Source organism: Bos javanicus, chromosome 16 (assembly GCF_032452875.1).
Source record: "Bos javanicus breed banteng chromosome 16, ARS-OSU_banteng_1.0, whole genome shotgun sequence".
NCBI lineage: Eukaryota > Metazoa > Chordata > Mammalia > Artiodactyla > Bovidae > Bos > Bos javanicus.
This window is the reverse complement of record NC_083883.1, coordinates 64,279,877-64,294,617: the sequence shown is the minus strand read 5'-3', so window position 1 is coordinate 64,294,617 and position 14,741 is coordinate 64,279,877. Positions and strand designations below refer to the sequence as shown.

Below are 14,741 nucleotides of genomic sequence, written 5' to 3'. Positions count from 1 at the left end.
ATTTTTAATCTTAGAAACTGTCATAGCCCAGCATTGTCTAATAATATAAATACTTTTAATATCTTTGCAGCAGACCAAAGGCCAAGGGAGGGAGCTTTGCTGTGCGGATGTGCTGATGCAGAAACACAGCCTATCTAAGCCTCCATCTAGTTCCAAATGCCTCCACAAAGGGTGGGGCAGGTAGGGAGAGGGCTCTGGAACTTCTACTCGGGAAATGTGCAGACAGCTTTGACTGTGCACCCCCTGGACAGATGTCATCCAACATTGCCCAGATGTGCAATCCTGGATAATTAAAGTGCATTGGAAATTGTGCTGGACTTAGAGCCAAGAACTCCTGGGTTCTAACCCTGGTTCCTTTACTAGTCCAGCACAACTTCCAACGCACCTTAGTGGCCCTGTGGTTTCCCTACCCTTCTTTGTAAGTAGTCCCTTTTTATTGAGCTCTCTCCTCAATTTGGCTCAGCCACTTGTTTTCTGCCAAGATTTTGAAAATAGTCAACCTATTACTTCCTGTGGGTGTCTAGGATAGCCCCATGCTTTTATCTAATGTTTGGGGATAAGAATAAATCCTCCCACTTGGCCATTTCCATGATGGCTAGTCTAGGAAAGGGAGACCCTGTATTTTGATTCATGACATTTAGCTCAGAGTTCTTAAAACATCCTTCAATAGAAGAGTCTGAGGTTGGGAGACTCCATATCAGGGGGAATTGAAGAAGAAATAAAAGGTGGGTAGTGACTATTCTTCCACCTTCATCCTACTTCGGGGTTCTGGCTACTTCTTGGGAATTTATATAACTTACTCATAAGCGATCAACCAACCCATCGATACATATTGTGTGGGTACTTAAATCATTAAGTTAGTCAGTATAGATGACCAGGTAGGATTTTTGGTAAGTCTTGACCTAATCTTCCAGATACCAACCCATTTCTGTGATGCATGGCCTACCTTGCATATCTCCTTCTGGGTTCTGGGAATCCAGGGGTTCACATCCCCAGAAGGCAGCATCTCCTTCAGGCCTTCAATGGTTTGGGATTTGAGCGGCAGGCATGGACCAATCTGCTCATTCAGGTAGAGCTCACAGATCCTGTTGCCCAGCATGTGCCGAAAGATGGCTTTCCCAGTCTTCCTGTTACTCATCAGGACACTGAGGAAATGGTGCAGGTCCTGCCAGAGGTCCAAGAGTTGGATCTCCACTTTCAAATTTAGCTTCTTCAGGTGGTCCCGGAAGGGACTCCCTGCACAGGCATCTGCACACAGGGCCCAGTGGGTGTACCCCAAGGAGAGGTTCTGCTTCACGGCCTTCTTGATGGTCACATGGGAGGAGTAATTGATGATGGGGGTGACAGTCCTCAGGTGGGTTGAGAACGCTGTCTCAAAGAGGCCCTCCATGTGGAGGTGGCTCTTGGCTTTCTTCTTCACATTGGACTTCCTGGCATAGAGAACATCCTTTTCTGGGGAACTAATGATTCTGTCTTTTGAAGAGGCCTCTTTTGGGAAAGGCTTTTGTATGACCACCTTGTCTTGAGAATCCAGCTCCGGGGGGGGCACTGTGTTGGTATCTGGATTGGTATCCATTTCCAGGGACCATGAGCCACAGTCTATCAAGTGCCACATCTTCCTCTTGATCTTCCTGCTTGAGTAGTGCTTCTGGGGTTGGTGGGCCTTCTTGATGTTCATATTCAGAGGGAGCCCTCCTTCATGGGTATAGCAGATACTGTACAGGCGAGTCTCGTATTCCTGCATCAGAGCCTGGCACGATTCCTCCTTGGCCATGACTGTCTTGGCGTGGGTGTAGAAGTTGGGGAGCCAATAGCTCTGGAGTTTGAACAGGGCCACTTTTTGCATGTGGCTCAGGATCTCCCTCCTGGTGGTTGACTGGTTGGGATGCCAGATGGACAGGTTCAGGAGGGCCTCTGGAAAAAATAAAGAGAGAGAGAGGATGAAAATGATGTGGGGATAGTTAAGTTTTTTAATTTTTCCAAATGTTTTTGTGTTTCATTCATTCCTCATGCAACCCTAGACAGGTCAGAGATAAAGTGAACATGATTTTAGGGTTTGTTCAACACACAATGACCCCTTATTACTCTGATCACCTTGCTTCTTCCCCAGAGAAATAACCATTTTGTGGGATTCCTCAAGTTACTTTTTAGACTACTGAACATTATTGTAAAGAAAAGCAAGTGGTACCAGCAAATATGTTTAAGAACAAGAAACATGTACCTCTGAGTGGAATTTCTCAAAGTTAGATCTGACTAAAGGAAGGAGTTTGGTCTGGATAATTTGGTAAAGTCCTGACTAGCCCTGATTTTAACATCATCAATTCCCAAGTATCTATATAAATAGAGAGGAGTGTGACTAACCCCAAATACTGCAGCTTCTGGAGCACATCATTTGTATTGGGGTTAGGAATGCCTCCTCACTTAATAAATAAATACATTTGAATGAATTTGATGTTCTAGAGAAGGAGTTGGCAAACTTTTTTTATATAAAGAGTTAGTAAATATTTTAGGCTTTGTGAGCCATTTATAGTCTCTGTTGTACAGTCTTCTTTAAGCTTTTAAAAATAAAAAAAAACAGTCTTAGCTCATAGGCCACATGCACTGCGTTTGGCCTGTGGACTATGGTTTGTTCTAGAGAACCCTAATTGAAAACAAAAGAAAACAACAACAACAACAACAAAAAAGAAACCCCACAAAACAAGCCATGCAGGCTTAGCAAGTGCAGGAACTGTTCAATTACCTTGTCCCAATTCCCCTTCACTCTTTCCAGCTAACCTTCACTAACAAGCAACATCTCAGGAAGGGGCACATACCAGCTTACGGCCAACTGTCTCTCTCAACTGTTCCCTGTTAAGGGTTGGGGTTCCCACTGGCATCCCTAATGGAGAGAGGAGCAGTCTGCAAGGCAAGGGACTGAGGACTATCAGACATTGGACTGATTTTTTCTCGCATCCCCCAGGGATTTCACCTCAGATATGCTTTATGATTCTTACTGATGTTCATGTTGCAGAGAGTCACCACCCGTGAGCTTTCCTGCAGATGGGTGGCCTTCAGCACAAAGAGGAGGGAAAGGTAGTGGTTTCTCACTTCCAGGTCCATCTCATCTATGCTCAGGATCTTCTCAACAAGAATCCAGAAATCCACCAGTTCTTCACCTATGGATCAGACAGGATCACCTATGGATCAGACTGAGCTGCACCCCAGGCTTGCCCCTCCAGCGGCTGTATCTGAGTGCGGCAGCTGACACCCCCACCCCACTTCCACCCCCACCTGCTTGCTCTACTGCCTCCAACATCACCTTGAGCCACTCCTTTGGCTTAAGGGATCATTTCCAGAAATGTCCTAATGCAGGAGCTGATGGGAGACATAGAGAAAAGGGACTTAATGGGTAGGACTCTTTCATGATTTTTTTTTGGGGGGGGAGTGTTAGAAAAACTGTCAGTTTAGGAAAAACCACATGAGAGTAGATCGTTAGACATTCAAGTTTTGTCCAAAAAATAAAGATCAGCGTAAAAAGAACATTTCTTAGATCATGGACCCGGAGCAGCCTGCAGAAGGACACTGGAGCCCAAAGGTGCCAAGGACTACATTCCCCACTTTACAGCTTTGCCAGGGCTGAAGTCTGAATGACAAACTATAAGACAATCTGTCTAGTTCTTCCCTGCCTGACCCCTGGAAATCCAGAATTTCACCTTTATACTAAGATTTGTTCCTGTGTCAAATTTAATGATGCTGAACTGGAATGTCAGCTAGTATTCACTGCCAGCCTCCTAGACTCATCACCTACTGGACCGAGTAGAACAGAAAGCACTTTTGCTACAGGGATTTGTGTGTATACTTGTTTCTTGTCTGTCTCCCCACTGTCACGGCAGCTTCGGGAAGCAGGGACTTAGGGCTCTTGTTCACCTTTGTATCCCCACCTGCAAGCGCAGTGGCTGCCATACAGTGGTGCTCAATAAACATTGTTAAATGAATGAATGAATGAAAGGGACTCTGAGTGCTTTTGCCATAACCTACACAATAGACCCCAGTTTCCAAAGACTTCTACCCAAGCTGTGTTATAAAGCACTTTTTGTATTCACCATAGATACACAGAACTGTTAGTAGCAGCAGTAGAACTGCTCCAGGGTATCCTGGAAGCTGTTAAGAACTTGCAAAGGCCCCAGGAACAACTCTAAGAACCCACCTGCACTGCCCTTGAGGTAGGTATAGAAGCGCCACATCCCTCTGACCCCGCCAATGCATTTCTCGAGTAGCCACTGGTCTGCCTTTTGCCATCTCATCATCTTGGCTGCCAGGAAAAGTCCATGGTAAGAGATTGAGAATGAGCTCTTCCCCCAGCCCCTCTCTCAGCCTGGCACATGGCCAGACTCCCATTCACTCAACGGGAGTGAGGAGAAATGGTGGCCAGTGAGATGAGTAGGGCTCTGACTACGTGGTGCTTTTGAAGCCAGACCCAGGCCCTCTAGTGACACATATTGAGTGACATGGGGCGGGGGGAGGGGCGTACCTACAAGCATACGTACAATCCACAGATCAAAATCACCCTCCAGACAAGGCCTCTGGCCTTCCATGGTCCCCACCTGACAGCAAGTTTTCCAATACATGTGTTGAAGGAGGGAGATGAGTAAATGGGCGATTTGTTACAATATTTTACTCAATGGGATTTCCCAAATTGTCACTTTCCCTAGTTTGCTTTGGCTAGTTGAGCTGAGTCAAGTTATCAGTTCAACCCTAGGTGAAAATTTTATTCATTCATTCTTTCAACAAGCATTTATTATAGGCCTACTAAATGCTGGGTACCATTCTAGGTATTTGGGATACATCTGCAAACAGAACAAAAATCCCCATCCTCAATGAGCTTATATTCTAGCAAAGGAGACAGACAACAAATGATAAGCATAATAAATACATTTTCTAGTAAGGCTGAAGGTTATAAGTACTACAGGAAGAAATGAAGAAGGAAAGGAGGGTATAGGTAAAGCTGGGCAGGGGCTGGATGGGTGGGCCGTGGGCTCCCAGGCTAGCTTTCATTGAGGAGGTGAGAAGTGCACAGAAATTTAAGGTGAAGGAGGGGCACCAATGTGAATATATTGGAGGAGCATCGGCCCAGGCAGAGTGAACGGCCAGTGCAAAGCCTTGAAATGCAAATGTGCCCAGTATGTGTGAGGAACTGCAGAGGACAAAGTGGTTGGAATGGAATGAACCACAGAGAAGTAGGAAAAGATGAGATCAGAAAGGAAATGGGGCCAGGTCTCTAGGACCTGGAAAGGCATTTCAGGGGCTCTGGATTTCAGATTGAAATGGGAGCCATTGGTGGTGGTGGTGGTGGGAAGGGACAGCGAGCAGAGGAGTGACATGATCTAAAGGAAGTTTTAAAAGGCTCACCCTGGCTGCTGGGAGAAGAGAACAAGAGAGCGAGCTAGGAGACTGATTCAGAGATGATGTCAATAGCCAGGTGAGACAGGCAGAAGGCAAACTTAGGGTTGCCAGTGGGGAAGGATGGAGGGAAGGGATAGTTACGGAGCTTGGGGCGGACATGCACACACTGCTATATTTAAAATGGATTACCAACAAGGACTTATTATATGGCACATGGAATTCTGTTTAATGTTATGTGGTGACCTAGATGGGAGGAGAGCTTGGAGGAGAATGGATACATGTATTTGTATGACTGAGGCCCTCTGCTGTCCACCCAAAACTATCACAACATTATTAATTGGCTATATCCCAAAATAAAATAAGAAGTAAAAAAAAAACAGCCAGGTGAGAAATGACGGTGGCCTAGGCCAGGTGATAGCCATGAAGGTGGTGAGCTACCTTTGATTCTGAACGTATTATAGGCATTTTGGCCATCATTACCTCTCTCATTCTTAGCTGCAGTGAGACAAATAGCCCAGCCCAACTAACTCCTGTTTCTTGTTCTTGGTACCAATTTCTCAGCCTAAGATATCACCTATTGCCACAATGCAGGCTAAGCCACCCACACATCTCAGGCTGTAAAGGCAGCCAGTATTTGTAGGACTGAGAGACTTCGGATGGTTTGCACCCAGCTCCCCATGTGTCTATACACACATGCCCCCACATGCTTACCTCCTTCTGGGGACTTAATGAAACTGATGAACTCCTGACAGAGAATGTAATGGAAACATAAGTTGGCTTTACAGAAGAAAGGTAATCGATATTTTTCCAACCAGGTCAATAATCCTTTGTACTTTGCAATCTAGTGTCCAAAAAAAATAGGAACAGAAAGAAGAAATGGAACTGAATTGCTAAGAAATTCAGCTTAGTAAAAAGAGCAATTAGATAACCTTATGCTTGTAATATTTGGCCCAGAGTTGTGTTGATTAAAAATAGTATCTAAGAGGCTCTCAAAGGAGTGAATGGATTGGTAGGAAAGAAAAGATTTTTTCCTTCATCAAAAAAATCTTATTCCTGAGTGAGGTTAAGAAAAGACCTAAGTAAAAAACAAAAACAGGGCAATGACACAGTCTTAAGCTTTGCTTGATAGAGGAGAAGCAGAAGAGATTTTGGTCTGAGGTATCAAGTCATAACTCTACTCAACTTGCTTCTTTGTAAGCGCACTTGCAACTTTTCACAAGCTCCCAACCCATATCAACTGCACAGCACGTACAAAAGCACACAAAGACTGACACATACCATATAAGTAAGGGAGGAATACCCAAAGGATCGCATCCCCAGAGATGGGATAAGAAGATAAAATTTTTAAGTGTTGGGATGCTCCTTGGGAAAACAAATACATGCATAAGAATCAGAGTGCAGTGTCTTCCTCAGCAATCCAGATCCCAGAGAAAAATAGAATTTTGCTGTGAGCATGGCTTAGTGCTTAGTGTGATCGTTCTGATCCCACCTGTCACAAAAAGGGCATGAGGGAGGCATTGCTGAGTCCAAGGTCTACAGAGTAGAAAAGGAGAACAGGAAGAGGGGAGAGAGAAAGACAGTGGACAAGGACAAGGAAAAAACATATAAAAAGAAGAAAAGACTGGGGGAAAATATACGCCCCGTGGTCAAGTAGTCATTAGGAACTGTCAAGCATTATCTTGACTTGAGTTATACTCGTTGGGAAGATCCCCTGGAGGAGCGAATGGCTATCCCCTCCAGTGTTCTTGCTTGGGAAATCCCAAGGACAGAGGAGCCTGGTGGGCTACAGTCTGTGGGCTCGCAGAGTCAGACATGACTGAGTGACTAATGCTTACTTTACAACACAAATAATTGCTATGGGCCCATGGGCTACACTTCCTTTCCCACATCCATGCAGGTATTACTTATCAATTCCCAGACTCTTTCTGGCTTAGGTGTGGCCTTGCAGAGTTCTCAACACAGTGCTCCAAGCATCGACTACCCAACCATCACAGTGGACATGAGAGGTTAACTTCTTTTGCTAACCATGGACTGAAATACAGAGGAAAGAACTCAGCAGCAACTGCCTGCCTAAGCAATAAAAATGCAAAAAGGAGAACTGTCTGCCTGGCTTGATTCTGTTTGTCCTACTCACCCACTTTATAGTTTCTTCCATAGTCACCCTATCATGAGCTCCTGTCGCTTCCCCTCCCCCGATCCACACTTCAAATCCATCTGCCTCTTCCCCTATCCCAAACCATCCACCATTCAAGAATCATGCTCACCAAGTCGTGGGGTATTTCTGGCCACAAGCTCCATTGTGAATTTTCAACAGTGTAAAATGGTGTCTGGCCAAAGACCTGAAAAAGAAAGCTAAGAAACAGCCAAAGGGGTCTAGAGCATCTCTTTGTGAAAGTGTCATGGTCCATCTGTAGTCACAGGGGAAGAGAGGTTCCACTGCTTTCCTATTTCAAGGGACATTAATTCTTAAATTTATTCCAGTGAACCAACTTGCTTTGCGCAAAACAACAAAGAAAGATTAAATTACAAGATTCATTTATCTTTTGATTCCATCCTGCTCCGACCTGGGAGTTATCTTGTCTGTGTGCAAAGGCCAAAGCTCATGACTTTAAAAGGTGTTTACTTTGTGTATTGCATTATTCATTTCTCCAGGACCTAGAAAGTTAGAGCAAAGGCTTAAAGCCTTTTCATAAAGAGAAATATCTTTGGATTTGCCTAACCTGTTGAACTGGAGAAAGTAGAGAGGACTGAGGAGGTGAGGAATAACGGTACAAATTATTGATACTTAGGGGGGCATTCAGTTCAGTTCAGTTCAGTTGCTCAGTCATGTCCGACTCTTTGCGACCCCATGAACTGCAGCACGCCAAGCCTCCCTGTCCATCACCAACTCCCAGAGTTCACTCAAATTCACATCCATCGAGTCAGTGATGCCATCCAGCCATCTCATCCTCTGTCGTCCCCTTCTCCTCCTGCCCCCAATCCCTCCCAGCATCAGAGTCTTTTCCAATGAGTCAACTCTTCGCATGAGGTGGCCAAAGTATTGGAGTTTCAGCTTTAGCATCAGTCCTTCCAAAGAACATCCAGGACAAATCTCCTTTAGAATGGACTGGTTGAATCTCCTTGCAGTCCAAGGGACTCTGAAGAGTCTTCTCCAACACCACAGTTCAAAAGCATCAATTCTTCGGCACTCAGCTTTCTCCACAGTCCAACTCTCACATCCATACATGACCACTGGAAAAACCATAGCCTTGACTAGATGGCTAAGTAATGTCTCTGGCTTTGAATATGCTTTCTAGGTTGGTCATAACTTTCCTTCCATGGAGTAAGCGTCTTTTAATTTCATGGCTGCAATCACCATCTGCAGTGATTTTGGAGCCCAGAAAAATAAAGCCTGACACTATTTCCACTGTTTCCCCATCTATTTCCCATGAAGTGATGGGACCAGATGCCGTGATCTTTGTTTTCTGAATATTGAGCTTTAAGCCAACTTTTCACTCTCCTCTTTCACTTTCATCAAGAGGCTTTTGAGTTCCTCTTCACTTTCTGCCATAAGGGTGGTGTCATCTGCATATCTGAGGTGATTGATATTTCTCCCGGCAATCTTGATTCCAGCTTGTGCTTCTTTCAGCCCAGCATTTCTCATGATGTATTCTGCATAGAAGTTAAATAAGCAGGGGGACAGTATACAGTCTTGATGTACTCCTTTTCCTATTTGGAACCAGTCTATTGTTCCATGTCCAGTTCTAACTGTTGCTTCCTGACCTGCATATAGGTTTCTCAAGAGGCAGGTCAGGTGGGCTGGTATTCCCATCTCTTTCAGAATTTTCCAGAATTTATTGTGATCCACACAGTCAAAGGCTTTAGCATAGTCAATAAAGCAGAAATAGATGTTTTTCTTTTTTTTTCTCGGAGAAGGCAATGGCACCCCACTCCAGTACTCTTGCCTGGAAAATCCCATGGACGGAGGACCCTGGTAGGCTGCAGTCCGTGGGATCTCGAAGAGTCAGACACGACTGAGTGACTTCCCTTTCACTTTTCACTTTCATGCATGGGAGAAGGAAATGGCAACCCGCTCCAGTGTTCTTGCCTGGAGAATCCCAGGGATGGGGAGCCTGGTGGGCTGCCGTCTATGGGGTCACACAGAGTCGGACACAACTGAAGGGACTTAGCAGCAGCAGCAGAGAGGCTAAAGCTCCAATTTCTGGCTGAACTCTTGGCGTATCACATTTCTAAGGCATCTTCTTCTTTTGCTACTCAGTCCTCCAGTCATTTCTTCTTGCTTCTTTATCCACCCTTCCCCCCCATCTTCATCCTCAGCCAGTTGTCAAATACCTAGTCATTTTTCAAGACTTGGTTTGTGTCACCTCTTCATTGGTTCCTTTCTGACTCTCCCAAGTAGGAATGGCCTGTTCTTCCAATGTTCTTCCATCTCACCTCCTAGAGATGTCAATCATGTCACACACAACCCTTTTTTGCACTCACCTTAAATACTGGTCTCCACATTAGACTGGGAATTCCTTGAAGACACAATGGTATATCCATGTCCCCAGTACTAAGCCTAGCATCTGGCACAAAATGACCACCCAATAGGTATTTGTGGAATAATAGTGTTTTTTCCTAGTTGTATGAAATTTCAACGAGGTAGCATCCCATGGAAAAAGGCGCACTGAGGTGAGCAACTATTTATAAGGCACCAGCATTCAGATGTAACCAAATATTCCAACCAAAAAAAAAAAAAATGCAGGATTGGTGTAGGCCTGGGTTTAAAAATATTTTGATGTATGAGGTCTGTTTTGATTGCATAGATTAAAAAGCTATATAGATTTGCTTCCAGTTAACAACTCAACAATTGCTATGTGTTAAACACCCAGTGAGGGGAGTAGAGCAGAGTGAATAATCCATGGTTCTTGTCCTGCAGGAATTCACAATTTCACAGTCCAGTGGAGAAAACACACACACACAACACAAGAGAGCAGCAAAGTGTCAAGGAGCACAGAGGTGGGGGAGATAAGTTCTGATTGGGAGGACCTAGGAACTCCTTAAGGAGAGCAGGATTGAAGTAGCTATCTGAACAATGATTAAGAGTTTGGTGGGTGAAAATATGGAAATTAAGAACCCAGGCAGGGAGAGGCATGGAGGGAGAGAATTCTAGGTGAATGCCCTCTGCAGAGTAGAGATGGATCACGGGAGCACTGGGTACCAGCAAAGGGTGTGATTAGAGATAACCATGGACAGGTAAGAAGGCTGGCGATTTGGGATTTGATTGTATCAGTAATGGGAACTCCTGGAGATTTTAGAGGATTTTCTGATTCATATTTATTTGCTCAAATTGAAATAGTTTTGATTTGATATGAAGTTTTTATTTATTTTTTAAAAAGGCACTCAGCTCAGTGATATTCACTATTTGGCTGTTAATGAAACATTTGGATTTAGGTCTGAGAATGCTTACCGGGAGAGAGAGAAATGTGTTGAAAAAATCGGCAAAGATTTCATCCTCTAGCAGAATTATAAGATTTGTCGAACCAATTATCTCTATAGGGGAAAAAAAAACTCTTATAAGCAAGATTGCATTTAGGATGAGAAAATGAAGCAGTTGAATGGATCATTTCACAAGGGCAAATTTCCACATGATGATGGCCTTTAAAGTCATCCAACTCAATTTCCCACCCTTTCCAGAACCCTCCTCAGCAACCCTGCTTAAGCACTCCCAGCTGTGGGAAGCTTGCCACCTTACAGGGCTGCCCATTCCATTTATGAAGAAATAAAATAGTTTTTTTCATTCTTTTCATGGGGTTCTCAAGGCAAGAATACTGAAGTGGTCTGCCATTCCCTTCTCCAGTGAAACCCTAATACTTTGGCCACCTGATGCGAAGAATTGACTGACTGGAAAAGACCCTGATGCTGGGAAATATTGAAGGCAGGAGAAGGGGATGATAGAGGATGAGATGGTTGCATGGCATCACTGACTTGATGGACATGAGTATGAGCAAGCTCCAGGAGTTGGTTATGGACAGGGAAGTCTGGAGTGCTGCAGTCCATGGGGTCGCAAAGAGTCAGACATGACTGAGTGACTGAACTGAACTGAAAATAGTTTAGTAATATCTTTCCTATTGTGAACTGTCCTCCTTTATTTTCTTTCCATTTGTTGAAATTCTGCCCTCTGAAGCTTGACCAAATTCACCTAAGTTCTCTTTTAAAGGGCAATGGTCCCATATTTATAAAGACATCACAACATTTTGGTTACCTCCACCCACTCTGGCTAGTCACTAAGCATTTCTTCAGTACTTCCTTGTGTGGCCTTCTTTCCATTTGGCTCCCCTCTCATTGGCTGGAGGGGCACCCATAATTCAAGCATTTCACATTCTTCCCAAGGAAGAGCATAAGACAACTATTGCCCATCTTCTAAGTTATACTAGTTCTAAGTTATACTAGTGTGGCCGGAAATGAGGTTAGCTCTGGGCACTCTCACATTACACTATTCACTCCACCATCTTTAATTTATGCAGTCACTTTACAGAAACCAAGTCAAATTTCAACTAGTTGGTTTTGGCCCAACATTAAAACCCCCAAAGAGCTTTTTTGGAAAAATATTGGTTATGTAACATATTTATCATTTCTCTCAAGCTTGATCATTGTGCTGCCCAAATTAATACAAGGAAAAAATGCTGACTGTCTCAAAGCCAAGCATAGAGACCACCAGTGGCTTCTCTAAGTTTACTCTAATTCACCCTCTATGCTTTTTAGTGTATAATGTTAACTAGCAAATAGTAAGTTAATCGTCCTGTTAATGGCCCAGCATTTTTCTATTCTATCTAAAATTTATAATGAAAGACTTATAAAATGAGAAACCTAAATATTAGACACTAGACCTATCTCTCAGTTTAGCTAAATGTGTGATGAGAAGAGTAAGTGTCACTCCACCAGGATGAAGTTACAATAACATAAGAAAACTAAGCAATTCCCTTCATTGCTTTTCCTAATGATACTTTGGTGGTTATTATTTTCTTGTAATAGAAAGAGAAACCCAGACAGTCAAACATTGTTATAATAGAACAGATGCCAATTTTTGCCCTCTGTTCCACAGATGTCTTTTTTGCTATCTAGTGTAAATTTTTATGTTTTTCTGTCTCTCTCTTCAGCCCTCTGCACATCTTTTTATAATTCCCTGATTTATTTAATCTATTCCACATGGATAACTTAAAAATCTATGTTCTCAGTCCAGACTTCTTTCTTTGACTCTAGGTTTCAGTATCAAATGAGCTATGGGATATCTCCACGTGACACCCATCAGACACTTTCATCTCAACATTTTCAAAGCTGATCTGATAGTTTTTCTTCCCAACCTGCTCATTTTCCTGTATTCCCAGTCTCAGTTACTGGAAGCACCATCCAACTGTCTGAACCAGAAACCTGAAAATCATCTTTGATTTCTCGTGCTCTCTGTTTCTCTCTCAATACTCCCACACGCAATGGAGCGGCATGTGCTTTCTCCTTTTATGTATCTCTGTTATCTATTCTTACATCTCCATCCATAAAGTCACTTTCTTATTTCAGGCTTCTATCATTTCTCATCTAGACTGTTGCATCAGTTTCTTCAAATGTTCTTGCTATTTCTAATCACTGCCACCATATTATTGTTAAAACTCTTCAGCAATTCTTCATTGTCCTACGAGATAAAGGCTAAATTCCTTAGTACAGAATCTGAGGCTTCACCCAATCTGGTTTTTATGTTCCTTCCAAGCCTCACCTGGGAGGCTCCACTCCATGTTGCCTCCTGTTGACCAGCCGATACATTGCTCTTTCCTGCACAAGCTATGCACTCTCACATCCAACCTCTGTATCTTTGTTCCCACATTCCCATCCCCTGAAACATCCTCTCAACCCCAGGCTGCTTTGCAAATTGTTATCAAGAAATGGTTTACATGTAACCTCCCTGGTAAACCAAGAATGGCAGAATGTACCACAATAGTAAAACTGATCACTACTCCCCGTCACCTCACATGGTCATGTACAACGTCCATCACAACAATTAACAAGTCACTGTTTTCACTCACTGATGCATCTGTCTTCCTCACCAGACTGAGCTCCATGAGAGGAGAGGCTTTTGTCTGTTCATGGTTTTTCTTCTAGACACTATCAGTGTTTGCAAAGTGTTCTGTGTTTAGTGAGTTGTTCCTTCAAGAGAAGATCTTCAATCTTTTGGACTCTTGTTCATTTGTTTGTCATTCATAAAGCCTGGTAAGGATTTGTTGAACATATTATTGAGAGGATCTGACCGCAGGAAAGTGATGTTTGGAAGAAATTTCTCAATCGACTGTTTTTGTAGCCACACATACATTGATGGTGACAAGGGACTGGACTGTGACAGTGCTTGGCATTAACAATACAGTCTTCATGGGGTGTAGGAAAAAGGCTCTCCGTATACTCCCCTTCCCCATCCTACTTCTGCATTCCTGTTTCTCCATTCTTACCTGTTCTGCCTTCAAACTTTAGAATAATCTGAGGCTTTCAACATTCATTCTATACAATAGTGATGTTGATTTGGTAATAAAGAAATTGTTGGATAACCCCCAACCTCATGCCAGCCTTCTCCCTGGAGGAGGTATGACATGCAATGGCCTATATGCATGTTAATTCTTCCCTCTTAGGTATTCCTCCTAGTGGCCTTGGTTGTGTTATCAGTGGGCCACTATCTGATCCTCAAAGATCTGATGGCATGGGGTGGGGGGAGGGGAAAAGAGAGAAGGAAAACAACGGGCACGAATAACAGTCTACATGTGGTGTCCCTGATTGACTCACTCCTGTTAACACTGCGAAGGTGAGTGGTTTGCCTTATTTGAGGTGCTCAAAGCTGCTGAGACATCCCTTTCAGAGACTCACCAGCATTGCTCATGTCGCCTTGCTCTTCCTGCTACTGTGATTGTTTAGGAGTGGAATCAGCCCCCAGTCAACAGAACCCTGCCCCTTATGAATGCACAGTGACACCTCCTGCTAGGGGTTCCAGATTCCATACCTCTGGTATAGAACTCAATCTGATAAATCTTATGTTAACTGAGCTCCTAAATTCCCTTAACTATACAGACTCTTCCTATACCTAGGGCTTTAGTCCATACTATTTGGCGTGCATTGACAGTTTCCTTTTAACTGTTGTCTAACAATTCCTGAGTTGAAGTTCTGTCTCTTGAACTTGACTTCATTCTTTGAGGGAATAGGAATCTGTTAACTTCTGATGTGTCTTCTGGATCTAATATCCTTCTAGAAATTTAACCGGTATTCAATAAATATTTAATGACTTGACTCTCAGATAAGCTGGAAAATTCAACCTAATATCCATGCTGTTTTCTACCCCTTCTCTTCTT

General features: G+C 43.5%; 1 protein-coding gene across 4 annotated transcripts in view; it reads right to left on the bottom strand.

The window, feature by feature from the left end:
• RGSL1 (regulator of G protein signaling like 1) overlaps positions 1-14,348 on the bottom strand; it is a 60,391-nt gene extending 46,043 nt beyond the window's left edge. For 3 of the 4 annotated variants that reach the window (XM_061383403.1, XM_061383404.1, XM_061383406.1), the window contains exons 1-7: positions 14,263-14,348; positions 10,832-10,914; positions 7,647-7,721; positions 6,094-6,223; positions 4,187-4,291; positions 2,994-3,155; positions 947-1,914 (exon numbers count right to left, since the gene is read on the bottom strand). In XM_061383403.1, the coding sequence (XP_061239387.1) occupies positions 947-1,914; positions 2,994-3,155; positions 4,187-4,291; positions 6,094-6,223; positions 7,647-7,721; positions 10,832-10,914; positions 14,263-14,275 (1,536 nt within the window). In that variant the 5' untranslated portion in view covers positions 14,276-14,348. The remainder of the gene's footprint in view (positions 1-946; positions 1,915-2,993; positions 3,156-4,186; positions 4,292-6,093; positions 6,224-7,646; positions 7,722-10,831; positions 10,915-14,262) is intronic. The other variant, XM_061383405.1, reaches the window with a different exon arrangement.
• Positions 14,349-14,741: the final 393 nt, after the last annotated feature.